General features: G+C 44.1%; 2 protein-coding genes across 2 annotated transcripts in view; one reads left to right on the top strand and one right to left on the bottom strand.

Moving 5' to 3' along the window:
* RIMKLA (ribosomal modification protein rimK like family member A) overlaps positions 1 to 26,661 on the top strand; it is a 35,252-nt gene extending 8,591 nt beyond the window's left edge. The window contains exons 2-5 of the mRNA XM_061120071.1: positions 8,155 to 8,385; positions 13,862 to 13,948; positions 19,384 to 19,587; positions 23,126 to 26,661. Of these exons, the coding sequence (XP_060976054.1) occupies positions 8,155 to 8,385; positions 13,862 to 13,948; positions 19,384 to 19,587; positions 23,126 to 23,616 (1,013 nt within the window). The 3' untranslated portion in view covers positions 23,617 to 26,661. The remainder of the gene's footprint in view (positions 1 to 8,154; positions 8,386 to 13,861; positions 13,949 to 19,383; positions 19,588 to 23,125) is intronic.
* Positions 10,992 to 11,654, bottom strand: LOC133040444 (uncharacterized). Its single transcript, XM_061120166.1, has one exon. It carries the CDS (start codon positions 11,652 to 11,654, stop codon positions 10,992 to 10,994), a length of 663 nt encoding a protein of 220 aa, XP_060976149.1.
* Positions 26,662 to 27,897: the final 1,236 nt, after the last annotated feature.

The raw sequence follows: 27,897 nt of genomic DNA, 5'->3' as shown, positions 1-27,897 counted from the left end.
CTTTTTTTAGAATTTTAATTAATTGACTTCTTTCTTTGGCTGCACTGGGTCTCAGTTGCAACACATGGGATCTTTGATCTTCCCTGCAGCATGCAGCATCTTTAGTTGCAGCATGTGGGATCTAGTTCCCTGACCAGGTATCAAACCCAGGTCCCCTGCATTGGGATATTGAAGTCACCAGTATCTATGACAGTGCAAGAGAGTCAGTGACTCTGGAGCTAAAGCTTCAAGGACAGGGGAGTGACTGGGAGCCTTAGAAGACCTGCACAAGTAGGGAGATGTGGTGGTGGTGGACGAGAGTCAGACTGGGTGTTTTAGGAGGAGAGAAGGGGGATGGTCAAGCCACAGTGAGAAGCAAGGAGCATGTCTCTCCTACCTCCAGGCCCAGTGACCCCGGGCATGAGAGAGAGAAAACCTCTGTAGCTTGGGAGGGAGTAAGAAGCAGTACCACTGGGGAGAGGCAGGGGTCAATTAGACTCAAAGAAAGAAGAGGAAAGGAACAGTCATGAAAAGGTCAAGGATAGGGGATTTGCCGCCCACTGAGTCCCATTGACTGAGTCCCGTAGGGCACAGGGGAGATGGAAGGTGTGAGTAGAAAAGGCAGTGTCAGAACTGGGCTGGGTGTGGATCAGAGTCCAAGGACATGGCCTTGTAGACTGGAGTCTTGAGAGACTGATCTGAAAGGGGGAAAGGGCTTGATGAGAGTTGTCTTTGTGGTTGCAGGAAAGATTGTGTTGGTGAGGTGAGGGAGAGAGGAAGGTTTTCAAGTTCTTCTGTTTTACAGAAGAGGAAACTGAGACCCAGGGACATTTTTTTGTCTTGCCAAGCTGTTCAATGACAGCACAAATTAAATCAAGTCTCTGACTTAGAGGCCAGGACTTTATCCACTTTGCCATAATTGCCTTTCATCTCTTGTGGCCTCAACTTCCTGAAAGGCCTTTGCAAATAGCCCTGGGATATTCCTAAACTCAGCATGTATGAGTTGCCATGCCTTTGCAACAAGAGATAGACATCAAGCTTTTATTAGTTATACATGTTTCTTCTGAGCGAGAAGCACTGTGAGTTGACATCTCCTTTCTGAAACCTGCCTTGATTCTCTCAGAAATAATCACCTAGCTGTTCCCTCCTCCTCTGCTGTCACTGTACCGATATATATGCCTGCTAGAGCACTTCTAATATTGTGTTAGAATCTCCCCAGCCCCTGCCCAAACCAGGCTGATAACTCTTCTTAATACCCAGGTGCTCTGTAGAACCTCACTGACATTAATTACAGTTGTCTGTCTTCTTTCTTCTTAAATCCCAGGGATGCTGTCTCACTCACACACCTCAGCCCCTGTGCCCAGCCCTTGAGACCGTGCCTGGGTGCATGTTCCTTCACTGTCAGGGGCTCTCCCATGGCGCTTGGTCCTTACACTTGATGGCACCCCTACCCCACCCCCTGTCTTGCATCTAACCATCAGTACGTGAATCTCTGCCTGAGGGCTTTCTCTGGTTACAGGAGCTCACTTTGCCCGCACATGTATGGTAAGCCAAAAGGGCCAGGGAATTAGCACCACACCCCTGGATCAGCTCTCAGCCGGACTTAGCATACATATAAAATTATAAATCACTAGCTCCCTCGCCCCTTGGGTGTGGTAACCAAAGAGTGTGCACTAAACCATTTCTTATTGTTGCCCAGCAGGATTAAGCTCTGGGTGCCAAGGTCATCACTCACTTCCTAAGACACCTTTTATTTGCAGCATTGTTTTTTCCACTCCCCTCCCAGTGTTTCCTGAAATTACCACCCTGATGATAAACCTCTTGTACTTCAGTCCTTGTCTCCAGGAGTCCTGCTGGGGAAACCCAAAACCAACACTGGATTTGGCCCAAAGAGGTGCTCAATAAGTCTTCACTGAATGACTGCGTGCAATGATAAATGTGTGTTGAGTGACTGAATGAATTACAATGATGTCAGTATCTTTCTCCATAAGGAGACAATAGACTGGTAGGCAGAGACCACCTGGCTCATCTTTGTATTCCTGTGTCTGACTCATCGCAACAGTTCAATAAAGGTTGAACTGAATTACATGACCTCAAAATAGCGTCTGGTGGAAAAAGGTGGCCACATAATGACTGTGGGTCTTAATGAGGTGGAGATGAGATTTTCTTTGAGCATTGTAACAAAGACCTTTGAAAGGGAAGGAAGAGTGGCATAGTAAGAATAAAAATAACTTCTGTATGAGGAAATGCTGGGGGGTAGGGTAGAAAAAGACTGGAGAAAATGTGGAGAGTGATTGGGATGAGCCAGATCATGTTTGGGATGACACATATTCCTCCTAACACAACATGGTAATGTGCAGCACTTCATGGATTATTATCCACTTACTTTATTTATAGGGTTGATTCCTTTCTGAGCCTTGCTGCCAACCGTGGCTAGTAGTAAACAAGATCCTACTCAAGTGTAGTGGTTCTAAAAACTCCCGTGAGGTCTTTTTGCTGGCTCTCCTGCAATGGTGTTCTGCTCTTTTTCTTACTTCTGCCACTTGCTTTGTACATGAAGAGTGTTTTTTTCCTAGCATACACAAAGCCAGTTTAGGGTTTTTTTTTTTTTAATCAATTATTTATTTTTTGTCTGTGCTGGATCTTCGATGTTGCATGGGCTTTTCTCTCGTTGTGGCAAGTGGGGGTCACTGTTTGTTGCAGTTGTGCGATCTTATTGTGGTGGCTTCTTTTGTTTAGGAGCATGGACTCTAGGGCACGTGGGCTTCGGTAGTTGTGGCTCCTGGGCTCTAGAGCACAGACTCAATAGTTCTGGCACACAGGCTTCGTTCCTCCGCGGCATGTAGGACTGTCCCAGATCAGGGATCAAACCCGTGTCTCCTACATTAGCAGGCAGATTCTTGAACACTGAGCCACCACACAAGCCCTGCCAGGTTAGTTCTGAAGCTTGCATTTTGGTTGTGAAGTCGGGGATGTATATGTGTGTATGTGAATGAGTGCTGTGTGTCCACACATCTAAAGGGTCGTGACCCAGTGGGCATCTGCTGCTGCTGCTGCTGAGTCACTTCAGTCGTGTGTCCGACGCTGTGTGACCCCATAGACAGCATCCCACCAAGCTCCCCCGTCCCTGGGATTCTCCAGGCAAGAACACCACAGTGGGTTGCCATTTCCTTCTCCAATGCGTGAAAGTGAAATCGCTCAGTCGTGTCCGACTCTTAGCGACCCCATAGACCGCGGCCCACCAGGCTCCTTCGTCCATGGGATTTTCCAGGCAAGAGGACTGGAGTGGGGTGCCATGGCCTTCTCCGCACTGGGCATCAGGTCTGTGTAAATGCAGACTTTTAATAGTTCAGTCCAGGGATTCATATACAAGATGTCATTTTTTTTTTAATTAAAGCATAGTTGATTTACAATGTTCTGCCAATTGCTGCTGGACAGAAAAATGACGGAGTTATACACAATATACATTCTTTTTTATATTCTTTTCCATTATGGTTTTGAATATAGTTCCCTGTGGATACTCCCAATATCCACAGGGTATTGAATATAGTTCCCTGTGCGATACAGTAGGACCTTGTTCATTCATTCTAAATGTAATAGTTTGCATTTACTACCCCCAAGCTCCCAGGTGATCACTCTTCCTCGGTAACTACATCTGTTCTGTTTTTTTTGTTTTTTTTTAACAAAACATCTTTAATTTAAATACAATAATACATATGAAAGTTCTTACCAAAGTCCCTCAAACACAAAATGTTAGGCAAATTCAGATCTGAATGATTTTACCTTTTATTATCCTTGACTCTTCCCTGTATTTGTATGAATGATTGAAAATAGGTTTTAATTTTTAGAGCTCTGCTTTCCAGTAATGAGTTATTTCTAAAGCTATTTCTCTGTATTATTATGTTCATTTCTCTGCTGTTGTACATATAAATGCAAAAGTCTAGTTTTGTAGAATTAATTTAATCCAATATATAGGTTAGAAAGAAAAACAGGCTCAATTCTTTGGAAAAGTTACTCATTTTTCTGTCTTGTTTTTAATACATTAAAAATATTTCCAAATAAAAAGAATAGAGTCAAAAGGAAATCAGAACATAATTGCACATGAAAGTATATTATTTTTTTTGGAAGTAATAGGAGGAAATTTTATGGTTTCAAAAAGTTGATTTATGCGAGGTTGGTTATTCGTCATTGTACTAACTAGTTTGGGGTCTGATCATTCTCACAATCTTATGGACCTGTTCGGGGACAGAGTGATCATTTTAATTTTTTTTAAAAAAGTGGTTCAAGGCTAAATAGTAAATCTCAAGCCCAGTCTAGGAGCCTGAGAGACCCCAAATATCCCAGAAGCAACTCAGCTCCTTTCCTTCACCTTGCCGTCCAGGTCAAGGTGATACCCAAGAGCACTCGGGCACCTAATCACATGAAATCCCTTGTTATTGAGGGAACGAGCCCCTCATGGTTCAGGGCTTTCCGCCCATCCCTTGGCAGCAAAGCAGAGGCCTGCCCTCTCTGAGTTCTGCATCAGCCCTTCATTCCCTTGGCTTAAGGCCCATGGATTGCAGCGGGAACGTTAATGATCCCAGGAAAGGTGACACATTAAGCTCCATCCTTTCCTGAGAGGAGATATTTATGGGGAGAGGGAGAGAGATTACTAAGTGGTTAAAGGCTCTAGAACTCACTGACAGGTTTGCCGAGCACCAGTCTTAAATCCAAGCTGTTCTTGGCCGTGGCTATGTGGAACTGCCGTTCCTGCTGACGGATGCCATCACAAGCTGCAGACTCTTGTCTCCTGCTTCTAGAAATGTTTGATTTCGACAAGGTGCCGTGACACGCTGTGCTAAGTCGCTTCGGTCATGTCTGACTCTGTGCGACTCTATAGACTGTAGCCTGCCAGGCTCCTCTGTGCACAGGATTCTCCAGGCAAGAATACTGGAATGAGTTGCCATGTCCTCCTCCAGGGGATCTTCCCTACTCAGGGATCAAACCCACATCTCTTGCATCACAGGCAGATTCTTTACCACTGGCACCACATGGGAAGCCCAAGGTACAGACAGCAAAGAAAATGGGAGTGATCAGGGGGCAAGTGACGTTGCCCCGTGGCATGGATGCTGGAGTTGGGTCAATGGGCAGAGAAAGAACTGGTTGTACTGATGTTTCCCCTAAATCCATCATGCTCCTCTCTGCACAGAGCTGGAGGCCAGCACAGTCAGAGACCACATCTGTCTAACTGCTTGCGAGGGCCTTTTCAGCTCCACGTTAACCCATTCCATTCTTCATTTATTAAAGGCTTCAGTTGGAATGAGCCAGGCCCAAAGATTTACCTTTGGAGAAGAGAGATGAAGTCCTGGTAAGACTTCCTAGGTGTACGTTGAATCTGCTTGTCGAGACTGAGCTGTCTCTGTCCACTTGTGGTTGGTATTTCCAGAAATGACTGAATTCTTTTCTTCCCATTTAGAAGTTTAACTGTTTGTCTGTGGTCTCGTGTTGAGATTTAAAAGCCAGACGTTTCTGCTGCTTCTCATCTCTCTAGGTCACTTTTCTGTTGCAAAGCCATTTTTCTCATCAGGTGGTGCAAATCTCCATGAAGTGTCCTACCTTGCTCCATAGAATGTCTGTGCAGTAAAAATGCCAGTGCCTTGCATATGCATAGCATTTTGTAGTTCTCAAAGCATTTTTGCATATATTACCTCATTATGTAATGTCGTTCTGGGCTGTTGCTTTTCCCCTGACTGTTCTGTATTTACTCACCTTTTTCACCAACTTGAATACCTTTCTTTCTTCTCCTACCAATTTTCAGGATATTACTCAGGGTTTGCTTTCTCCCCCTTTCAGATTATTTTCCCCAGGGGCTATTAGTGGCAAAGGAAAAAGCACATATAAATGATACTGTTTTCTGATGGCAAAGTGAAGATAACCTGAATGCTCTTTAGACATCATCCCTGAGAATTACATTGCAGTTCCTTGGGTTCACGCTGTCAACAGAAGTACTAAAAACAATTTAACTTAATGACTGCACTTACTCTCTTTGCTTTAAATTGGTGAAACATCTAGAATGGGAGGAAACTGTGCAAGTTAAATCCATGTAGTTGTTTTTTTGGTTTGGGTTTTTCTGTTTGGTTGCTGTTGTTTTGTTTTGCTTAGAGTTTTTGTATTGATATTATTCATCCCTGAGTAGAGAAATGGTAACTTCCTTAGTAACTTTTATTTTCTTGAAATTAATATGGTGGTACACTTTTATCACTTACGAAATCAAAGGTGCTTTAGGTTAAAGTCTATAACATGGTTCTCAAACTGTGTTTACAAGGTTTTCTGTGGAGCCTGTTAGAGACTCCTTTAAGGTTCATTAGGGCAGACCAAATCATTCCTTGAACTCACGTCTCATTGCCCTCGCTGGTCCGCTTCTTGTCCCTCTCACTGTATCCCCCAGTGCTGAGTGCACTGGAGATGCCCAGTGAACTACTAAGAGTAATACAAACCATAGGCTGCTGCCGCTGCTAAGTCACTTCAGTCGTGTCCGACTCTGTGCGACCCCATAGACGGCAGCCCACCAGGCTCCCCCATCCCTGGGATTCTCCAGGCAAGAACACTGGAGTGGGTTGCCATTTCCTTCTCCAGTGCATGAAAGTGAAAAGTGAAAGTCTCTCAGTCGTGTCTGACTCTTAGTGACCCCATGGACTGCAGCCCACCAGGCTCCTCCATCCATGGGATTCTCCAGGCAAGAACACTGGAGTGGGTTGCCATTTCCTTCTCCAGTGCATGAAAGTGAAAAGTGAAAGTCTCTCAGTCATGTCCGACTCTTAGTGACCTTGTGGACTGCAGCCCACCAGGCTCCTCCATCCATGGGCTTTTCCAGGCAAGAATACTGGAGTGGGGTGCCATTGCCTTCTCCAAACCATAGGCTATCAGGGTTGAAAGAGATCAAGCAGGTTGCTGTGAGCTTATCTAACCTTGACATTCCTTGTGTGCCATCCTTGAATGACCTAGTGAGCCTCAGCCCATTTCATCCTAAGACAGCAGAAAAGTATCCTTTTTGTTGAGCCCAAATCTATCTCTATGTAGCTTCTATACAATTAAACAAACATGGAATGCCTACCACGTGCCAGATACTGTTCTAGGGGCTGGGGTCATGGCAGTGAGCAGTCAGACAGAATAATGCTCTTATGGGATAGCTCCTCAGCTCCTTCTCCTGAGGTCACAGAAGACAAGCCAAGTAATTCTTCTGCATGGAACCCTACAGACTATTGAAGACTTCACTCCTGTTCCTCTGACTCTTCATCACAAGCTACTACTCCCAGTTCATCCAGTGTCATGCAGGTTTAAGTCATTTGGCTATACAGATTAATTGTTTTGTGATGCATTCTAGTTTTTCTTAATATTGAATTGACTTTTAGTAGATTGATTATTTTTTAAGTTTTTTGTTATAAAGATAATATGCAGTTGGAGACATTTTGGAAAATATGGATAATTATAATATAGGAAATCATCTATAATCCCATTACTCACTGTTAAAATGTTGATATACCTTTTCTAACTTGTATCGATAATTTTATATCTTTTCTTTTTCACTTAACATTGACATTTTTATATTCATTATATTCATAATATTCCAGATGACTTTTCAAGATGAAATCATGCGAGTAGTAAAGATAATTTAAGTGACTTATACTTCATTCCCTGTCATTGTCTCCACCCTCCTAAGCCTTTATGTTTTAGGGACTACTATTAATAGTTCTCCTGGAGAAGGAAATGGCAACCCACTCCAGTACTCTTGCCTGGAAAATTCCATGGACAAGGAGCCTGGTAGGCCACAGTCCGTGGGGTCGCAAAGAGTCGGACACGACTGAGCGACTTCAGTGTTCCAATGTCATTAATAGTTCTACATGGAAGGAGGTACTGGACTATTATCTCCTATGGATTTTTCTGACTTGGATTAGTCTCGGTATGCTGCCTTCCTCCCCTGCCCCCACTCATTCTTTTGTATTTCCTCAGTGTCATACTCTGCCCATTTTCTTGGAGTATAAGATGGACAGTAGCATCTCATTACAACAGGATATTCAAGTGCCATTTTCAAGGCTCTTCTTCCCGCTAACTTCAGTCTTGAGGAGTCTGTTGGAAGCAGTGCTTCTGGTGGGATTAGACAGCCAGCACACAGCTCACTTCTCCCTTTGCTTGCAGGCCTGCAGCTGAACCAGAAGGCGCTCACCACTTTCCCAGACGTGGTGCTTGTCCGCGTGCCCACGCCCTCCGTGCAGTCGGACAGTGATATCACCGTCCTGCGACACCTGGAGAAGCTGGGCTGCCGCTTAGTCAACCGCCCACAGAGCATTCTAAACTGCATCAACAAATTCTGGACATTCCAGGAGCTGGCTGGGCATGGGGTCCCCATGCCAGACACCTTCTCCTATGGTGAGTGTCCTAAAAGTAGAATTGAGACTTGTTTTTCCAAATTGCCCACATCTCTTATGTTCTCTCTCCCCAGAAGCCCTCTAGTAGCTCTTGTTGGCTTTCAAGGTGAATCTGCTCATCTTAGTTGAGTCAATACCTTGAGTCTTTATCATAGTCATTCCCTCTGTCTGAAATGTCTTTGCTCCTTTTTCTCTGGAATTCGCTCATTAACCATGTAGCTGGAACACACTGCGTGCCAACTACCACACTAGGCAGTCTGCTCTCGCAGGAAGTAGGAGAGTCCTGCTCTCAAGGCGTTTCCAGTTCATCTGGGGCAGAGGACTGCAAGTAAACAGGCAATTTCAGTGCAGTGCAGTAAGTGCCAGGATAAGAGTAAGTGCAAGATGGTACAGGTTTACATAGGAGAGCTCCTAATTTAGTTTAAGATATTGAAGACTTCCCAAAAGAGATAAAGCTGAAGTTACCAAGCTAAAGCAAGGTGGGCAAGGGAGCAATCTAAGAAGAAAGCAGAATATAGAAAGATTTAAAGGCAAGAGAGAACATGACCAATTGGTGTTATTTTGAGTAATTTGTAGAACATCAGGGAACTAGAGTTGAGATACATGGCTAGAAGGATAAGAAGTTGCCATCTACAGTATATGAATGAGGTTGGGGTAATCCTGAGACTAACAGGAAGTTATAGGAGGGCTTTAAGCAAGGAAATGGCCTGATCAGAGGTCAGAATATCACTTTGGCTACACTGCGGAGAAGGAATTAGACCAGAGGTAAAGTAGAGACAGGATATATAGTGGTGAAAGTGAAAGTCGTTCAGCTGTGTCCGACTCTTTGCAACCCCATATAGTCCATGGAATTCTCCAAGCCAGAATACTGGAGTGGGTAGCCTTTCCTTTCTCCAGGGGATCTTCCTGATCCAGGAATTGAACTGAGGTCTCCTGCATTGCAAGCAGATTCTTCCCCAACTGAGCTATCAGGGAAGCCATATAGAGTGGTAGGCTTTATAAATGATGCAGGTGAGCAATGATGGTTGAAACTAAGGTGGTTAGAGTAGGAATGAAGTGAACAGATTCAAGATTTAAGAAGGAGACAGATATGAGGACCTGATGGTTGATTGGGTGTTAGGAGGGTGGAGAGGAATCAAGAGTGACTCTGGTTTCTGCTTGGGCCACCAGATGTGAAAGCAAACACTCAGTGAGTGTTCCAGGGAAGAGGAGAAACAGACTGGTGGGTAGGGCAAGGCATTATTGGCAGAGATTATTTGAGTTTAGGACACATTCTGTTTGAGGTGTCTATAGTATATGCAAGTAAAAGTATTCAGTAGGCAGCAGATAAATGAATCTGGAGATCCTGAGAAAGATGTAGACTATGGAAGTAGATGTGGAAACTTCGATTATGTTCAGTGAAATCACAAGAATGGAGATTACTCAGGGAGAACATGCAGAATGAAAGAGGCCTGAGCTGCGTGAAATGGTTAAATGGTAAATTTTGTTATGTCTATTTTACCATAATAAAATAATAACTAGTAAAAGAGAGTTTGAGAGAGAATCCTTTCAGTTCAGTTCAGTTCAGTCGCTCAGTTGCGTCCGACTCTTTGCAACCCCATGAATCGCAGCACGCCAGGCCTCCCTGTCCATCACAAACTCCCAGAGTCTACTCAAACTCATGTCCTTCGAGTCGGTGATGCCATCCAGCCATCTCATCCTCTGTCGTCCCCTTCTCCTCCTGCCCCCAATCCCTCCCAGCATCAGGGTCTTCTCCAATGAGTCAACTCTTCGCATGAGGTGGCCAAAGTACGGGAGTTTCAGCTTCAGCATCAATCCTTCCAATGAACACCCAGGACTGATCTCCTTCAGGATGGACTGGTCGGATCTCCTTGCTGTCCAAGGGACTCTCAAGAGTCTTCTCCAACACCACAGTTCAAAAGCATCAATTCTTTTGCACTCAGCTTTCTTTATAGTTCAACTCTCACATCCATACATGACTACTGGAAAAATCATAGCCTTGACTAGATGGACCTTTGTTGGCAAAGTAATGTCTCTGCTTTTTAATGTGCTGTCTAGGCTGGTCATAACTTTCCTTCCAAAGAGTAAGCATCTTTTAATTTCACTGCAGTCACCATCTGCAATGATTTTGGAGCCCCCAAAAATAGTCTCTCACTGTTTCCACTGTTTCCCCATCTGTTTGCCATGAAGTGATGAGACCGGATGACATGATCTTAAATTTTCTGAATGTTGAGCTTTAAGCCAACATTTTCACTCTCCTCCTTCACTTTCATCAAGAGGCTCTTTAGTTCTTCTTCACTTTCTGCCATAAGGGTGGTGTCATCTGCATATCTGAGGTTATTGATATTTCTCCCAGCAGTCTTGATTCCAGCTCTTGCTTCATCCAGCCCAGCATTTCTCGTGAAGTACTCTGCATAGAAGTTAAATAAGCAGGGTGGCAATATACAGCCTTGACGTACTCCATTTCCTATTTGGAACCAGTCTGTTGTTCCATGCCCAGTTCTAACTGTTGTTTCTGACCTACATAAAGATTTCTCAAGAGGCGGGTCAGGTGGTTTGGTATTCCCATCTCTTTCAGAATTTTCCAGTTTATTGTGATCCACACAGTCAAAGGCTTTGGCAGTCAATAAAGCAGAAATAGATGTTTTTCTGGAACTCTCTTGCTTTTTGAATGATCCAGCGAATGTTGGCAATTTGATCTCTGGTTCCTCTGCCTTTTCTAAAACCAGCTTGAACATCTGGAAGTTCACGGTTCATGTATTGCTGAAGCCTGGCTTGGAGAATTTTGAGCATTACTTTACTAGTGTGTGAGATGAGTGCAATTGTGCGGTAGTTTGAGCATGCTTTGGCATTGCCTTTCTTAGAGATTGGAATGAAAGCTGACCTTTTCCAGTCCCGTGGCCACTGCTGAGTTTTCCAAATTTGCTGGCATATTGAGTGCAGCACTTTCATAGCATCATCTTTTAGGATTTGAAATAGCTCAACTGGAATTCCATCATTTCCACTAGCTTTGTTCGTAGTGATGCTTTCTAAGGCCCACTTGACTTTGCATTCCAGAATGTCTGGCTCTAGGTGAGTGATCACACCATCATGATTATCTGGGTCATGAAGATCTTTTTTGTACAGTTCTGTGTATTCTTGCCACCTCTTCTTAATATCTTCTGCTTCTGTTAGGTCCATACCATTTCTGTCCTTTATTGAGCCTATCTTTGCGTGAAATAGTCCCTTGGTATCTCTGATTTTCTTGAAGAGATCTCTAGTCTTTCCCATTGTTTTCCTCTATTTCTTTGCATTGATCACTGAGGAAGTCTTTCTTATCTCTCCTTGCTGTTGTTTGGAACTCTGCATTCAAATGGGAATATCTTTCCTTTTCTCCTTTGCTTTTGGCTTCTCTTCTTTTCACAGCTATTTGTAAGTCCTCCTCAGACAGCCATTTTGCTTTTTTGCATTTCTTTTTCTTGGGGATGGTCTTGATCCCTGTCTCCTGTACAGTGTCATGAACCTCTGTCCATAGTTCATCAGGCACTTTCTATCAGATCTAGTCCCTTAAATCTGTTTCTCACTTCCACTGTATAATCGTAAGGGATTTGATTTAGGTCATACCTGAATGGTCTAGTGGTTTTCCCTGCTTTCTTCAAGGTTGTAATTAAGGGATGATTCAGGGTCAAGGAACTGGTTTTGTTTGTTTAAGATGGGAGACAACTGAGCATGTTTTAAATGCAGCTGCCATTCTGAACTGAGAGGTTGAAGATACAGCAGAGGGAGGACACTTAATGTTGCAAAATCCCTGAGGAGATGAGAGGGAAAGGGGTCTATGGCCCAGATGCAGGGATGGCCTCAGATAAGAAAACTCCTTCTTGGGACTTCCCTGGCACTCCAGTGATTAAGATTCCATACTTCCAATGCAAGGGGTGCAGGTCCGTCCCTGGTTGGGGAACTAAGATTCCACATAACATGCAGCCATAAATAAATAAATAAAGGGCCTTCCTTGCATTGTATTCTAGGGAAGGACAAAAGGACGGTTAGGGAGGAGTTATCTTTATCAGTGAGTATCAGGAAGGTAGGAGTTCTCTTCTTATAAAATGTTTTCACTGTGATGATGCCCCTGTTTCCCTGCATTGCCTCTGTATGCTGCTTTACATTTTTAAAAATCATTAGCACTTTGGTGACAGGTCTTATTAATATTTCAGAGTATTTTACTTTGCAAAAAAATTGATGAACTGTAACGCCTGTGGTAGGAAGAATAATGGTCCTTTAAAGATACAAAAGGGCTTCCCTGGTGGCTCAGTGGTAAAGAATCTGCCTGTAATGCAGAAGCCGTGGGTTTGATTCCTGGGTAGGGAAGATCCCCTGGAGAAGGAAATGCCAACCCACTCCAGTATTCTTGCCTGGGAAATACCATGGACAGAGGAGCCTGGTGGGCTACAGTCCATGGTGTTGCAAAAGTCAGACAAAAGTTAGCAACTAAACAACAACAAAGATGCAAAGGTGTAGGAAATCAAGGAAGCTTATAAAACAATTTAGAAGGATTTTAATACATATTAATATTCATAGGTTTTAAATGAAGGCTTAAAAGTGTATAGTGGAGCCAATTCAGTCATGCCTTAACCTTGGATGAGACAAATCCCAGACTTGGTTTCTTTAGATAATGGTTTTCTACCTCTGTAGAACAATCTACTGAAAGCAGCTTAGAAAACACCCATTTACCAACTCCCAGTTTCGGAAGGTCTGAAGTCTAGCTATGGCATAGCCAGGTGCTATACTCAGGTCTCACTAGGCTGAAGTCTGGGGTCTTCCAGGCTCACTGGTTGGCATTCAGTTCCTCATAGCTGTAGGACTGAGGTCCCTGATCTCCGCTGCCTGTTAACTTAGGGCCATTGTCAGCTCCTAGAGGCGGCCCGCCTGGCCCTGTCACATGGACTTCCCTCCACCATGGCAGTTCACCCCTCTAAGGCCAGCAGGAGGGTTTCTCTGCTGCTTCACCTTCTTTTACAGGGCTCCCCTGATTAGGACAGGGCCCACCAAGAATATCTCCCTTTTAATTAATTCGAGTCAACTGATTATTAGCCTGATCACAGGAATGCTGTCCCAGCATAGTCACTGGCCCCTCCTGCACTTAGGAGGGGGGTTATACAGGGCACCTACACCAGCAGGTGGGAATCTCGGGGGCCTTCTTAGAGATCTGCCCACCCCAGCCATGATAAGGGAAAAAAAAATCCCTGCCCTGCCCGTGGGCTTGTCATGACGATGACATGGACTGGAGCTTGTGAAGCCTCTGCCACTTAGAAGCCCATGATAATGCCGCTTACCATATCTCTCTGCTCCCACCTTTTGGATGACAGATACAAAATGCATAGTCTGTCGGATGGAATGGGTTCAAATTGCCTTAATCAGAGAGACGCAAGGCCTATAAAGAATTCCCACAGAGCCCCCCAACCATCACCCTCACCTTCCCTGACTTTTGCTTTTCTTGGCAGGTGGACATGAAGACTTTTCGAAGATGATCGATGAAGCCGAGCCGCTGGGCTACCCGGTGGTGGTGAAGAGCACGCGGGGACACCGGGGTCAGTGCCCTCTGCCCCGGCTTCTGATTGGGCGGCAGCTCTGTCTGGACGAGACCCTCGCCCCCGAGCTGCGGGAGCGCTGCTCGGAGAGACGGAGCGCCCCCTGGCGGAGCTTGTGGTGTAGTCCTTAGCTCTATCCCCACTGTTCCAGCTTTGTCCATACCCTTGCCGGCCGTTCCCTAGACTCTCGGAGTAGACTCCTGACTTGGTTCTGACTGGTTTCCCGAGCTCCACTGCCAGTGCATCCTCTTGTCTTTGTGGAAGCAGTTTCTCTGGAGCAAAGATCTCTGCTTGTCACCCCTTTGCTGAACAACCTTCCCAAGAGCTTGTGTTGCCTGTTAGACACAGTTCCTATTCCTCACCCTGGGGAACAGTGTCCACCTTCCTTGGCAGCCTTCCCTGGACCCCTGAACACTCCATCATCCATTCTAGACCAGACTGTGTCTCCTGCTCTCTTAAAAAATCTTTGTTCTCTTCCCTTTTCTGGGGACCCTGCCTTCCTCTGTGCTCCAGTGAGCTTCTGCCTGTGCATTAAAGCCAGCTTCACATCATTTCTTCTCCCTCCACAACCCTGGTCTCCTTCCCTCTCTTCCAAAGTTAATCACTCTTCCCTTTGTGTTTCCGAAGCACTTCATCCTTGCCTCCAGCATAGTACTACACTTTACGACAGGTATAGATTTCTGTGCCTTTTCCCCTTTTTGACTGTAGCTGCTCAGAGGTGGGAACTTGGTCCTGCCCATCTCTGTCCCCAGGACCTCCTACAGTGCTCAGGACACAGTAGTTGAGAGGATGTGTGTGGCTGAAAGCAGTTCCCCTCCCCTGTGGTATGTGAGCGGGTACCTCCTGATGATACCCAGATGGCATCCTTTACTGCTCAGGGCATCTGGAGTGACAGGAGGTACCTTGGGTGGACACGGAACGAGCAGTTCCCCTGAGCCTGACACACACCCTGCTCTTGGTCTTCGCTGTGTAGAGGGTAGAGACGTTGCATTGCAGGGTGATGCACTGCGGCATGCAGGTCCTTGCGCCTGTTTCAGCCTCATGGAGGGAGGGGTCCGCTCTGCCCTGAGGCAGGGAAGGCTTCAGTGGAAGGAAAGGAGACTTCAGTTGGAATGTGGAATTTGAACTGGGTAAGCAGCATGCAGAAGCCGGGGTGGGCAAAGCAACCTGGGGAAAGAGTTGAGGAGTAAGAGAAATGAGTTGGGATGGTGAGGTGGGGCTCTGAATACTGTTCAGATATACTGCAGTGCAGAAATGCAGTGTCTCAACTAGTTTTTTATTGTGGTGAAGTATACATGAAATAAAATTCAACTGATATTTATTGAGTGCCCTCAAAGTGCCAGGGGGACACAGAAAGGAACAGAACAAAACTTCCTGCCCTCAAGGAGCTCACGTTGTAGAAAGGTAAGACAGACGATAAATAAACTAAATAGCAGATGTAGTACTTTTAGATATTTTAAAAATTAAGAGATAATTCACAAAAGTACCATTTTATATTGTACAATAATGAGGATTTTAGTATTTTTACTCTTCAGTACAACTATTGTGTAAGTAAATGTTAGTCACTCAGTCATGCCCAATTCTTTGCAACCCCATGGACTGTAGACTGCCAGGTTCCTCCTCTGTCCATGGAATTCTCCAGACAAGAATAGTAGAGTGGGTAGCCAGTTCCTTCTCCAGGGGATCTCCTGACCAAGGGATCAAACCCAGGTCCCCTGCGTTGCAGGCAGATTCTTTACTGTCTGAGCCAGCAGGGAAGCCCCCACTACCTAATTCCACAATATTTCCATCACCTCCAGAAGCAACCTGTGCTGGTCAAAGGTCATTCCCAGCGGTGCCTCCCCTGGTCCCTGGCAACACCTAATCTACTTTCAGTTTCTATGGATTTGCCTCCTTTGGATGTTTCCTGTCAGTGGAACCATATGATATGTGGCCTTTTGTGTCTGGTTCTTTTAATGTAATGTTTGTAAGGATCATCCATGCTGTAGAATGGATCAGTTTTTTTAGCCCTTTTTATGACTCAGTAGTATTTTATATGGATATGCCACATTTTGTTTATCTGTTATCCATTGATGGGCATTTGGGTTGTTTTACTTTGTGGCTATTATGAATAATGCTGATGTGAACATTCGTGCACATACGTGTGAACATATTTTCATTTCTCTTGGGTATATAATATACCTAAGAATGGAATTGCAGGGTCATATGGTAACTCTGTATTTAACATTAGGGAAACTACCAATGTTTCCCTACAATGATGTTCCACAACAGTTATGCCATTTTATATCCCTACTAGCAATGTAGGAGAGTTCTATTTTCACCACATACTAAATAAAACTCTTATATTAGATATATTAATTGGCCAGGGCAAGTAATGTAAATAGTCACCATAGCTCCACCATAAAAACAAGTCACAAACTAAAAAGAACAAAAATGCATGTTTGCCAAGCATTAGTAATGTATAGGTCTATTTTACAGATTTATTTTTAAAATCTTTTTTTAATTGAGATATAATTGATGTGTAACATTATATTAGTTTCAGGTGTACATCATAGTGATTCAATATTTGTATATATTGTGAAATGATCACAGTAAGTTAATATCTGTCATAGGTGCAGAATTTTTTTTCCTTGTTATAAAAACTTCTAAGATTTACTCTCTTAGCAACTTTTAAATGTGTAATTTGTTTTTATTATAGCCATGCTAGTGGGTGTTTGTGGTATCTTACTATGATTTTGATTTGTATTTCCCTAATGACTAATGTTGAACATCTTTTCATGTTATTGTCCATTTTGGTATCTTCTTTGGAAACATAACTTTTCAAATTCTTTGCCCATTTTCAGTTGGTTTACTGATCTTTTTATTAAATTTTTTAGAGTTCTTTCTATATTGTGGTTACTACACTCTTATCAGATACATAATTTGAGCATGATTTCTTCCTACTCTGTAGGTCGTCTTTTCACTTTTTTTGATAGCATCCTTTGATGTACAGAAGGTTTTGATTTTGATGAAGTTCAATTTTTTCTTTTGATTACTTGTGCTTTTGATGTCATTTTGTGCTTGCCTAATCCAAGGGCATACAGATTTACACCTATTTTTCTTTCTAAGAGTTTTACAGTTTTAGCCCTTACATTTGGAGTGCTTGATCCATTTTGAATTAATTTTTCTATATGGTGTGATGGAGTCAAATTTCATTCGTTTGCCTGTGGCTATCCAGTTTTCCCGGTATTATTATTGAAGAGACTGTTGGTTCTCCACTGAATGCTCTTGGAACTCTTGTCAAAAATCCAAAATTGACCATCTGAATGAGGGTTTATTCTGGGTTCTCAGTTCTGCTTCATTGATCTATATGTCTATCCTTAAGCCACACTGTTGTGTGTTGCATGTGTGTGTTAGTCACGCAGTCATGTCTGGCTTTTTGCGACCTCATGGACGGTATGGAGCCCACCAGGCTGCTCTATCCATGGGATTCTCCAGGCAAGAATACTGGAGTGGGTTGCCATTCCCTTCTCCAGGGGATCTTCCCAACCCAGGGACCAAACCCGGATCTCCCATATTGCAGGCCAGTTCTTTTACCATCTGAGCCACCAGTAGAAAGTTTTGAAATTGGGAAGTTCAAGTCCTCCACCTTTGTCCTTCTTTTTCAAGATTGTGTTGGCTATTTGGAGTCCCATAAATTTACATATAAATTTTAGGGTCAGCATATCAATTTCTGCAGTAAAAGGAAGTTGGAGTTTTGGTGGGGATTACATTGAATCTGTAGGTCAATTTGAGGAGTATTTCCATCTTAACAATATTGTCTTCCATTTTTTGAACATGGACTGTCTTTCCACTTATTTCAGTCTTTAATTTCTTTCAAAAATGTTTTGTAGTTTTCTGTGAATAAGTCTTGAACCTGTTTGGCTACATGTATTCCTTTTGATACTATTGTAAGTGGAATGGTGTTCTTAATTTCATTTTCAAATTGGTTGTAACACACAGCATCTGAGGAACAGTGGATAGGGAGTGAACAAAGTTGTAGCAGTTGTTAGACTCTGGTATATGGAAATAAATCTCAAGAAGGCAGTGGACTCATCATGCAAGATGTGCCCTTGAGAAAGTTACTAATCTTGTGGGCCCTAATTTTCCTTTTCTGTCAAACAAAAATAGCTATAGTTGTGCTAATGCCTTCACAGAACTAGCATGAAATATGAAGGATATAATTTAAAAATACAGAGTATTTGGCACACAGTAGATGATTAAATAATCTTAGTACTCTTCCCCCCACCCCACCCTAGTTTTTTCCCTCCTTGCTTTAAAACTGTAGCTCCTTAATTAACTGCAGACTAAGCCCCATATTGGAACCTCTGTGCCAGGAACCAAGGAACCTGTTTTTAGCCCCCATTTCTGCTGAAAATCCTCCCAGTGCCTATCATTGAATCCCTGCCATCTGCTGCCAGATGCCAGATCTCCTGGTGCCAAATGTCCAGTGACCAAGCCATGTTTTGGAGGTTACTTTTTTATCTTATTCGCCACTGGGGACTGATACCCATCCCTCTTTTTTTTTTTTTTTTTTGAGACTTCAGAAATGTCCCACTCTTTTTAAGGTAGTAACAGATCTTAGGAAGACCATCTCTTTGTTCCATACTTGCTAACAAGGTTCAGGGTACAGTATGTTCATGTCAGATTTGTAGAGGAAATCCATCAGGCCCCCCTGCTCAGATCTGTTAGCTAATGTGCAAGTGGAAAAGCAGATGTCAAGTAACTCAAAAACGTAAGTGATTCAGGCAGAAAATAAAAAATTTGGAATCAAGTACGAATGCTTTCCCCAGATATCAATAGAAGTATGGGTCATTCCTTTTAGAATTAAATGGATATAGCCAAATAATACATTTCTCATGTTTGAAAGTTCAGGACATCTGGCAGTGGCTACTTCTTGAACTCCCATAGTATTCAGCACTGACCTCTCCTAATGCCATATCAGGCTGTGTCATTCTCTTTTGTGGTCTGTCTCCATCTCAACTGGGAATTTCTCTAAAGTATGTTCAATTAATTATGTTCCATAAACATTGATTGGCATGGTGTAAGTTTTGGGGATTTAAACAAAAGTGAGTGAGACATGGACTGTCAGCATCCTCCAGTTTTGGACCCGAATTAACTAGATTCTTAAGATTTTATTTTGGCCTCTTCTGTGTGTTTCTGGAATACATTTTTATTTCATTTTGGGGGAAAAAAAAAAACATTGTGAACAGAGAGGGAGGTGAGTAAAACCCAGGGAAAATAAAATTTGATGGCCATTTGAGAAGACACAAGAGTCAACTCAGAGAAGCTGAAGGGGCCAGAGTGAGGCAGGTTGGGAAAGAATGGTTGACTCTGGACCGGGAGGTGGGATGGCAAGGACTGTACTCAGAGGCGTGTCTAACTCCTCTTTTTGCTGTTTGTCTTTCTTCTTAAAGGAAAAGGTGTTTTTCTCGCAAGAGATAAACACCACCTCTCAGACATCTGCCACCTGATCCGCCACGACGTGCCCTACCTGTTCCAGAAGTACGTGAAGGAGTCCCACGGAAAGGATATCCGGGTGGTGGTGGTCGGCGGCCAGGTGATAGGCTCCATGCTTCGCTGCTCCACAGATGGACGGATGCAGAGCAACTGCTCTCTCGGTGAGGCACCGAAGCTCAGAGTGGGACTGTTGGTCGGGGGAAGCCACCGGGGTTTTTCATCAGGATGTTTTGTTGTTCAGTTGCTCAGTCGTGTCCACCTGTTTGTGACCCCATGGACTGCAGCGCGCCAGGCTTCCCTGTCCTTCACCATCTCGGGATGTTTGCACCCAGTCAGGGTGTCTTGATCCCTCCTGTCCTATCAGACCCTCTGCGAGGTGCCAGGGTCACAGAGAGGAATTAGAAGCAAGCCCTTTCCCTTAGCATTAAGCACTCCAGGTGGGGGACAAGTGGGTATAAGGGCCGTGACGGAGGTCAAACCAGGGAACGTCAGGACACTGCAGTGTGAACTCCCTTTAAACAAGGGAGCAACAGGAGATCTGGTGATTGAGAAAAACTGATGTCTGGAAAGAGGATGGATTGAAGGCATAGGAGGGAGGCAGGGGAGCTGATTTTGGAAACTGGCAACAGCTCAGGCCGAAGTAAGGAGAGTCTAAAACTAAGGCAGTAGGGTATTCCTTGGGGTTCCGGTGGTTCAGACTCTGCAGTTTCACTGCTGAGGGCGTGAGTTCAATCCCTGGTCTGGGAACTCCTGAGAGCAATGTGTTATGGCCAAAAACAAAAAAATAAAAGGAAAGAGAGTGAGAAGTAAACTAAGGTAATGGCAGGAGACAGAGCATATGCTTTTACCTTGCATTGATAGTTGAAATTGTATTTCTTTTTTTTTTTTTCTTTAATTGTGTTTTTCTTCTATATTTGATGTTATTAGAAAGCTGCAGTTTGTTTGGGTCAAATGCATAACCCCATCCCATTAACCTTGTTTTCTGTTGTGGTGAATGGAGATGGTCCCGAGGGCATGGAAATTCTTATGTTCATTACAGAAAGCTACTGTCAACTATGGTCATGAGTGGAATTTGTTGGCAATGTGCAAAAATACCCAGTTGTTATTTCCTAAATTGCCAGATGAGTGTATCAAGTCTGGTGACTAATGAGGAGGCCGAAACACCAATCCAGTCCTTCAACTGGAGTGTGGTTGAGCAGTCTCCCAGAGTGGGCTCCAGGGTAGATGCCGATAATGTAAGGATTAATGAGAGTCCTCACCCTCAGGAAGCTTATAGTCCAGAAGACGTAAACAGATCATTGTAAGGTACAGTGACTAAAGTGCTGTGATAGAAGCAAATGCTAGGCTGAGGTTGACACTGAACCTAGTATATTATCTCATTTAATTTTCATGACACTCCTATGTCTTGCCACAGTATCAAACCTTATGTATTAACAGTTTGTCTTTTTCAGTTGCTTCACAAAATTCATTCTTTAACTGGAAAATACCACAACTTTGTAATTTATTCATATTGCTTTTTTTTTTTTTTCGTGAACTGTTTTAAAGCTGCTTAATAACCTTTTCCTCATGCAATGTAATAAGTGGTGGAGAGGCAGAGTTAAGGTATAAGTCATCAGTTTATGAGAATACAAGTGTTGTGTTTTTAAGTTGTCATTTTTTTTTAACCACTTGATTTATTTGTTTTGGCTATGCTGGGTCTTTGTTGCTCTGCAGGGGCTTTGTCTGGTTGTGGTGAGTGGGGGCCACTCTTCCTCTCAGTACACAGGCTTCTTGCTGCAGTGGCTTCTCTTGTTGCAGAGTACAGGCTCTAGAGAACGGGCTTCAGTAGTTGTGGGCACAGGGTTTAGTTGCCCTGAGGCATGTGAGATCTTCCTGGACCAGGGATCTAACCCGTGTCCCCTGAATTGGCAGGCGAATTCTTATCCTACTGGACCACCAAGGAAGTCCCAAGTGTTATCTTTGCAGGAAGACTAGAGGGAGACAATTAAATCAGAGCTCTTAGCTTTTTAACAAGTACGAGTAAGCAGACTCTCTCTTGGTATGGGATTTTTGTATCACAAGCCTCTCTCAGAAAATAATAAGTTAATTTTGTTTCTTCTAATGCATCCTCAATGTAGAAAAGTTAGGAAATATGGCACAATCAAATGAAAAAAGATATTTATCATTAATCCCACCATCTAGAGACAACCAATGTTAACATTTTGGTGGTGTTGTTTCTGACAATGGTTTGGTTTTTTGTGGGTTTTTTTGCATAATTATGGTCATACTGCACAGCCTTTATACCTTCAAGTGTTAATATTTTCCCATGTGATCTCAAACTCACCATCATTTTTAGTAATGGTTGTAAACTATGCTCCTTTCTTCTATTGTGAGCTACTTAGATGATAGTATTTTATTTACTCATTAACAAATATCAAATGATTACTATGTACCAGCATTTTGATTTTCCAGCATTTTGAATAACTCTGCCATCAGCATATTTGTGCATAAAGCTTTTTTCCCTATTATATAGGATTATTTCCTTCGTGGTGGATTGACTGGGTCAGAGAATATAAACATTTTTTTAAACTCTAGAGAAGAGTATTATTTTCATAGTACTTTCTCAAAGAGTGTCCTGATTTCCACGCAGACCTTTTGTGAGTAATAAAAGTGCCCATTTCGCTACCTCTCACCAGCATACCCCCCTTCCTTTGAAAGGTCATTTGACTCATCAGTTGGTGTCTGGTATTGTTGCCAGAATTTGGCCTCTGTACACTGGGGCTGGATTAAATCTCAGAGACAGAGTTTTGGGAGAAGTAGAAAGCAATTCTATAGGTAACTCAGTTGGTAAAGATCTGCCTGCAATGCAGGAGACCCCGGCTTGATTCCTGGGTCAGAAAGTTCCCCTGGAAAAGGGATGGGCTACCTGCTCCAGTATTCTTGGACTTTCCCTGGTGGGTCAGACGGTAAAGAATCCACCTGCAATGTGGGAGACCTGGGTTCAATCCTGGGTTGGGAAGATCCCCTGGAGGAAGGCATGGCAACGCACTCCAGTATTCTTGTCTGGAGCATGCTATGGACAGAGGAGCCTGGTGGGCTACAGTCCATAGGGTCGGAAAGAGTCAGACTCAACTGAACAACTAAGCATAGCACAGCACAGAAAGAAATAGCTTTATTGCTTTGCCAGGCAAAGGGGGCCACAGAGGGCTAATGCCCACAGGACTCTGTGTTCCACCCTGGAGCGGGTAGTGAGGTGTCTCATAGTGTTCAAGGAGCTGGGTATGATCAGCTCATGGACATTCTTCTTATTGGTCAGTGATGAGATAATGGGGACTCAGCATCATCAGCCTTCTGGTTCCTACTGGTCTGGGGTCTTCATGCTTGTGGACAGCATACAGTTAACTTCTTTGACCTGGTGAGGGTTTCAGTATTTGCAATCAGCTCAAAGGACATGGCTCGGAATATTATCTATAGTCCTTGAGGGAGAGCTAGAGGTCCTTGCTTTGTTTAATGGCTCAAGTATTATTATTTTGTCTTGCTGGACTGTTTTCCTTTCTTTCTGCATGGTCTCACTTCTCTGATTAAATTTATTCTTTGACTAAAGTTTTTCTGCATTCAGAAGGCAGGCGGAGAACGTGGGTGGGGGTCTGTTCTGGGAAGCCCCCGTAGGGTCCGGCTCAGTTACAATGTCACCGTTACACCACTGTGATTTCCCTGCAGGTGGTGTGGGCGTCATGTGCCCACTGACGGAGCAAGGCAAGCAGCTGGCTATCCAGGTGTCCAACATCCTGGGCATGGACTTCTGTGGCATCGATCTTCTCATCATGGACGATGGCTCCTTCGTGGTGTGTGAGGCAAATGCCAACGTGGGCTTCCTAGCCTTCGACCAGGCATGCAACTTAGATGTGGGCGGGATCATTGCAGACTATACCATGTCCTTGCTGCCCAACAGGCAGACCGGGAAGATGGCCGTCCTCCCAGGCTTGTCTAGCCCCAGGGAGAAGAAAGAGCCAGATGGCTGTGCTTCAGCTCAGGGAGTCGCGGAGAGCGTCTATGCCATCAACAGTGGGTCTACCTCCAGCGAGAGTGAGCCTGAACTGGGAGAGATCCGGGCTTCCTCAGCCAGCACAGCGGGGGCCCCGGCCCCCATGCTGCCTGACCCCAGCTACAACATTAACACCAGGATTGCTTCAGAATTAAAACTTAAGTGAATTCCTGCTTTTTGGCAGCACTGAAACCAAATCCTACTGCTTCCCTAGTAGTTTTGAGAGAATAAAATCTGGACTAGTGTGATTTCATTTGCACAGAAACTAGAAATCCCATCTGGGCACTCAGCATTCTTTCTAACGATGATTTAAGCAAATGGCCTAGCTTTGTGGTTTTTAGAAACACTAATATAAAAACCCTCACCGAGAACAACATCCCGACTGATTGATTTGAGACCGATGTCTGCCGCGAGCACTTGGATGTTACGGCTGACTTGGGGCACTGACTCTGTGCTGTGCTTTGGCTTTTAGCTGTGGAACCCATTAAGCTGGAACTGCTCCTGGAGATACTGTACAAAAGAGCAACCGCCCGACAGAGACACGTACAGAAGAAGTGGAATGTGACTGCAGTTGTGTGCTCTTCATTAAGAGTGTGTGTGTGTGCCTGTGTGTGTGTGAGAGAGATGCTCAGAGAATACACAGTCCCATTGCTGTTAAAGAATCAGTCTCCGCTACCCATCAATCACTGTCTTGATCATATTTCTCTGACACTCAGGATATGGTGTTTCAAAGGGAGCTTCCTCATTAGCATCTTCAATGAAGCACTTTGTAGAAAGTGAAATTGAGTGTCCTTTGACTTCAGTGGTTGGCAGACATCCTGCTCTGTAACTGGGGCTTTCTACAAACTGCTTTGCCAAATATATAGACCCTGCTTCAACTAACGCCAGCCCCAGCAGCCTCTTGCACCTTTGCTGCCTTTGGCCTCAGCTGGAAATGCATTTCAATGAGCTAGTGGCCACACACTACCTTCCTTAAGCGTGCACTAGAACACCATGGACTTCTTTTCAGTGGACTCCTGTTCACTTGACATCAGAAGCCAGTGGGTTTTTAATCCTAGAGAGCTACTGAAAACGAATCATTCCCCCACTTCCTCTGCTGAAACTTTGTGTACTTAGCTATAGGAGATTTTCTCACACGAGTTGGTGTTGTGGGCCTGTGGGGTAGATAGAGCCATTGGAAACACACTCCAGTCCCATTGACATACTAGTCTTACCCAGGTTCCAGAGACCTGTCTTTACTCACTTTTCTACACTGGGGAGACTCAGGTATCAAGGATAACTCATCGCACATCTTATGGGGGGATGGTGAAGGGAAGTGGATAATGTTGACATGACACCAAGTGCTTTCCATTTTAACTCTTCTAGCAGTAGATGATGACCCTTCCCTTGGGAGAAATCACAGAGATGGAGTTTTCCGTTTCTGCTTGTATGAAGTATGGCAGAAATGAACACGGCTACCTTTTTAACCAAATAAACTAGAACATATGCACTCAAGAGTCGCCCTGATCATACTTACTTCCTTGGGAGACCTTACTCTTGAGCTGCAATGTTCCGTGTGCCAAGACCACATAGACTTCCTCTTTGGAATTATCTTTGAAGCCATGCAAGAAAAGAGGCCTCACCACCTTGTAGTCAGACCTCATTTTTTACACTACTCCTCCCCAGAGGTCATCCCAAGCTCCAACAGTCATTTTACTTAATCAGACTTATCTTCTAATGCTCTTTGGCTGTTAAAAAAATCATCCCTCAAAAAAGAAATCTACCCTTAAAGGACAAAGACCATTAAGGAAGCTTACAGGTGGATAGCTCCAAGGAGGGTTTCTAGAAATGTTCTGAGTAAGGCCAGCTTCCCTCGACTAAACACACGTCTTCCCAAGGTGACTAGTTTGAAGGCAGCAACAACCCATTTGGGTGTATGAATTCCTGAACTACTTCTGTAATGTAAAATGTGTGTAAAGTCAAACTAGTCCATTTTCTTTCACAACACATTTAAATGGAAACTGGCTTTGAAAATACTGTGGCTAAAATCAGATCCCACTAAGTAACAGTTGTACAACTGAAAACGGGCACCGTGTAATGGAGACGTCGCACTCCACAGTAGTAGTTTAAATACAGTCAACATAAGGTGCATGCCACTGAGCTGTAACCCCAGTCATGTGTCTGTAGAGTTGAAAAATGATAATCCTTCACCTTTATATAGGTTAAGACATGTACCTTATCTTTACCACTCAGGGTGGGTTTAGAAGAATGGTTCTAGGTCTGTTCTCGTTGGAACTGGCCAGATGTTTTCTATGTAAACCTCTGAACCAAGTGATGACCTTCTGGAAACTGCATCCACTCCTTCCCACACTTTAGTGTAAGCTCAGTCTCTCCATTTTATCTAAGGGGGTGATAGTGGGCCCCATCCTGAGCAGAGCAGCTAGAGGATGCTTCCAGAGTTGTCAAAAGGGCCTGTTTTCCGGCTGCCAGTGACATCTGTAGTCATTGGCATCATTGCTTGGAACCCAGCCCCGTCTAGAAACAGAGGAAGCTGGGGCACAGCTGGGTTGTAGCCTCACTCCAGGATTTCCCACTTTGGCTGTGGGCCCTGTGAGCCTCGGCCAGATGGCTGGGCCGCCCTCGTCACAGCTGCCCACAGGGCCTGCTGGAGGGAACATGGGGCACAGAGCCAGCTCCTCGTTCTGACTCTCCCCTTCAACAGCTGATAACCCTATACAAACAAGTTGACTCTGACCTCAATTTTTCCATTCTTCTGATAGGGGTTATGCCTATTTTATTTACCTCTTGAGGGCAGTGTGCTTTGAGGTTGAAGTGATTTAATTAATGAGACTGCATTATGTGGGAGGTGGTAGAGAAATGCCTCCAGCATCTGGTTTTTAACAGTTTCCTATCACCCCTCCTCTGGGAGGAGTTGAAGAAAGAGACCATAAATTCTTGGTATTAGCACACCAAACAGTGGTGGGGGGCCTGAAAATGGATGCAGCTTCTCAGAGGTCTTATGACCTGAAAGGAGTAATGTATTCAGCCTTCTGGATGTATTGTATATAACCTGAAACTCTTGACTGGTATATCAACTAACAGTCTTCCTTCTGTAACATGAATTGCGGTGTCTGTATACAGTCTTCCCATTATCTGGTAGTAGCATCTTGAAACTGGTCAAAACTTGAATGCCAATAGCTCAATCACTCAGAATATATATGATTCTGCACTTGGGAAAAATGTCTTCCTGCTGTTTGTCTGATTGCTGAGGGGTATCCTCAAAGGTGGATTCAGGACTTTAGGTCTTGGGGGTCTGATCAACAGTGTAAGTGGATCATAAGTCATTAGTCACAATTGCAGACTCAGTGCTCCCAACTCAAAGGGGATTCCATGACCACTGGGGAAGGGATGAGGAAGAAGGGGAAGAGGTGAGGGAGAAAGAGAAGGAGAAAGGTCTGGGATAGTTTTGTGACATTTTGGTGGAAGTGGTGAATTGGGATCATCTGGAACTCTAGTGGGAAAAGGAAGAAATGGCTCTTTGGTGAGTTGTTTGAATGAAAGAATCATGAATATGCATTGATTAGAGTTAGGGATCTAACCTACTGATTAGATTATAAACTATTCTGTATAAAGAAAATGAGATGCATGGATTTCCATCTGCCTTGGCGGAAGTAGTAGAGACACATCCCTTTTTTAAGTCCTGATGAAGGCTGGCCTTGAGAATACTCTCAAATGTAAATCAGAGGAAGATTGAACCAGCTAGCTTCAATCACTCAAGTAAGAGCTGACGCTCCTGGAAGTGAATGACCAAGAAAGCCATGTGCAGGTGATCACAGAGCCATGTCAGAGGGTGAATCCAAAGTCAGCAAAATGGCCTGATACTGCCTATGCACCTGAAGGTGAGCTGGCTTCTATCTGCTGTTATTTTATGCTGATGTTTTGTAAAGAGCCCTGACAGCAGCCCTCTTCTCACTCTCCCTGGAGTTAGCATTCCTAGACCTGCTGCTGTAGCCTAATATTAGTAGAAAACCTGGGGCTGATTATGGCTCCTTCTGAAACTCCAGCTCAGACTGTGGCTTAAAATGTTGTCACCTAGAAGACCCCCAGTTCAGGAATGTGTTGTCTTAATCCTTTCTTAAAACTACGTTTTCTTTCCAAGTCTGTGGCTAGACTGCAGCCTGCCCTTCTGAAACACACAGCTGAGTTTGAAAACCTTGTCCCTTCAAGCCTTTTCCACTTCCTTCTCCAGGTGCAGCTCCCACACTGACCTGTGGCAGTGTCCCAAGCCCTGTGCTGGCATCCCAACCTTGTTGGGAAGACTTGGTCTGCCGTTTCATGTTCACTGGGGCTCAGAGGTAAAGCTAAGAAGGTCACCCACCGAGCCAGATTTGAGGCCACAGGAGGAGCAGGGTTTTGGAACCAGTTCAGTCCCCATTCTATAGATGGAAATCTGAATCCCGGAGACCAT

The sequence above is a fragment of the Dama dama genome, chromosome 20 (genome assembly GCF_033118175.1).
Source record: "Dama dama isolate Ldn47 chromosome 20, ASM3311817v1, whole genome shotgun sequence".
Lineage (NCBI taxonomy): Eukaryota > Metazoa > Chordata > Mammalia > Artiodactyla > Cervidae > Dama > Dama dama.
The sequence above is the reverse complement of the archived record's forward strand: the minus strand, read 5'-3'. Positions and strand labels throughout refer to the sequence as shown.

Bases quoted from the DNA above. Each gene is read 5' to 3' on its own strand.
- LOC133040444 (XM_061120166.1), bottom strand. From the start codon at position 11,654: ATGGGAAAGACTAGAGATCTCTTCAAGAAAATCAGAGATACCAAGGGA.